Source organism: Silene latifolia, chromosome X (assembly GCF_048544455.1).
Source record: "Silene latifolia isolate original U9 population chromosome X, ASM4854445v1, whole genome shotgun sequence".
Taxonomy (NCBI): Eukaryota; Viridiplantae; Streptophyta; class Magnoliopsida; order Caryophyllales; family Caryophyllaceae; genus Silene; species Silene latifolia.
In genome coordinates this window covers 312,919,558-312,921,757 of record NC_133537.1, presented here as the reverse complement: position 1 = coordinate 312,921,757, position 2,200 = coordinate 312,919,558, and the positions used below count along the sequence as shown (strand labels likewise).

General features: G+C 41.5%; 1 protein-coding gene across 1 annotated transcript; it reads left to right on the top strand.

Annotated features, from left to right (window-relative positions):
• The first annotated feature begins 912 nt into the window (after positions 1-912).
• Positions 913-1,628, top strand: LOC141620545 (uncharacterized). The gene is made up of 2 exons (XM_074437388.1): positions 913-918; positions 1,197-1,628. Exons 1-2 carry the CDS (start codon positions 913-915, stop codon positions 1,626-1,628), a joined length of 438 nt encoding a protein of 145 aa, XP_074293489.1.
• The last annotated feature ends 572 nt before the right edge of the window (positions 1,629-2,200 follow it).

Sequence of the window (2,200 nt, the reverse complement as noted above, 5' to 3'; positions counted from 1 at the left end):
CTCATAAGGGCTCCAACAATAATGAATATGGGTGAAGGATAGAGATGTGACGGTAGTTAGGTTTAAGAGAAAAGAAAAGAAATGATTTTGATTTCATGATTTCACGATTTATGTTTTACCGCTGAACTCCAGTTACTCGATCGGGTATGGGACTTACTCGATCGAGTGGCCTCTACTCAATCGAGTCACTGAGCTACTCGATCGAGTAGCATCCGCTAGATCAAGCTTCCTAAACTCAAAGGGTTACTATTAGAGATGGCAATCCGGGCCGGGCTAAGGCGGGCGGCACGGGCACGACACGAATCCGACACGAGCACGACACTCACGGATGAATAATACTGACGGCACGGGCACGGCACGAACGGGTTGTAGGCGGGCCGCGGCTGCATTTTTTGGGAATTCCCGTGCCCAGGCAATGATGGTGGTCACAAGGTTAACTCAGAAGGCTTCCAAAGGTCTAGATAAGTGTTTAAGGTCAGTCAATGACGGTCAACGGGTCCCTAGCAAGACAGGTATTATAATTCAATTCTTCCTCCTATGGTGGTCACCATGGTCCCTCTAGGACCGTGGCTAAGGTACTTCAATCTTGTTTTTATTGGCCATCCATGTTTAAAGATGCTAAAGACTTTGTGTAACTTGTGATACATGTCAGCGAACGGGAAATATTTCAAGAAGACAGGAGATGCCTCAAGTTGGCTCTTTAGAGGTTGGGGTTTTTGATGTCTGGGGCATCGGCTACAAAAGACCATTCTCGTCTAGTAAAGGCAACAGGTATATTCCAGTAGCTGTTGATTACGTGTCCAAGTGGGTAGAGGTCGTTGTTTCGGTCCATTGTGATGCAAATACTGTTATCCAACTTTTCAAAAAAAGTAATCTTCCCTCGCTTTGGTGTCCCTCGAGTTGTCATCAGTGATGGAGGTATGCATTTTAAAGAAAAACAACTTACTGTTCTTCTGTCCAAATATGATGTAGAACATCATACAGGTTTGGGGTATCATCCCCAAACTAGTGGTCAGGTAGAAGTTTCCAATCGGGAACTTAAAGAAATTTTAGGTAAAGTTGTGTCTAAATCACGAAAAGATTGGAGCATGAAATTAGATGATACCTTGTGGATATATATGACTGCATTTAAGACACCGATTGGTGCATCGCCGTATCGTTTAGTTTATGGTAAGTCTTGTCATTTGTCTGTGTAGTTAGAGCATAAAGCATGGTGGGCAATTTGTGAACTTAATTTTGATTCTAAGCTGTGTGGTGAGAAACGTTTGTTGCAGTTAGATGAGCTAGAGGAATTTAGGCTGAATGCCTATGACAGTGCCCGTATCTATAAGGATAAGACCAAGAGATGGCATGACAAGCGAATCATACCACGCGAGTTTCAAGTTGGGGAGAAGGTGTTATTGTTCAATGTCCAACTCCGTTTATTCCCTGGTAAAGTGAAGTCAAGGTGGAGTGGCCCTTATACGGTAACGTCTGTTTCAAAATTTGGGTCAGTTGAGCTAGAAAACTTCGCGGGAGTAAGGTTTAAGGTAAATGGTCACCAAGTAAAGCATTACTATGGGACCAACGACTTTGTTGGAGTGGTCGAGTTGCTATACTTCGACCCTATTTTTGATCCTGAGAATTGAGGTAACAAGGGTCGAGCGGGCCTTAAAAATCAGCGCTGACCGGGAGGCAACCCGGATTTTATACATTTTGTAATTTAGTATATGAACTATTTAACTAGTGTGTGTTTGCTCTAATTGCTTTTAGTTTAGGATTTGTCACCGAGTGCTTTTGAAATATTTGTGTGCGTAGCCTGCCTTTTATTAGAAATTGTGTGTGGATTTTCAGATATTATTCCAAGGCGATTCAAATTTATGACATTTACGCACGAAAGGAGGAATTCACGCTGCATGCATATAGGGAAAAAGTCGATCGATTGGAAATATTAGTCGATCGACCAAATTTTTTTTTTTTGGGAAAGGTAAGTATATATATCATCATAAAAAAATAGAGGTATACAAATTAGTCATATAGCACAAAAGAGAGAGAAAAAATAAACAGAGATTACAAAGCTTGAAACCAAGCTCTATCTCTACTCGTCAAAAACAGTAACATTCAGGTTTAAGAATCTGTTCTTGTTAACATCGTCCAAAATCCGTTTCACCAAGTACTCAGGTCTCCTTACTACATTATCCATCCAAGCTTCATTCCTAAC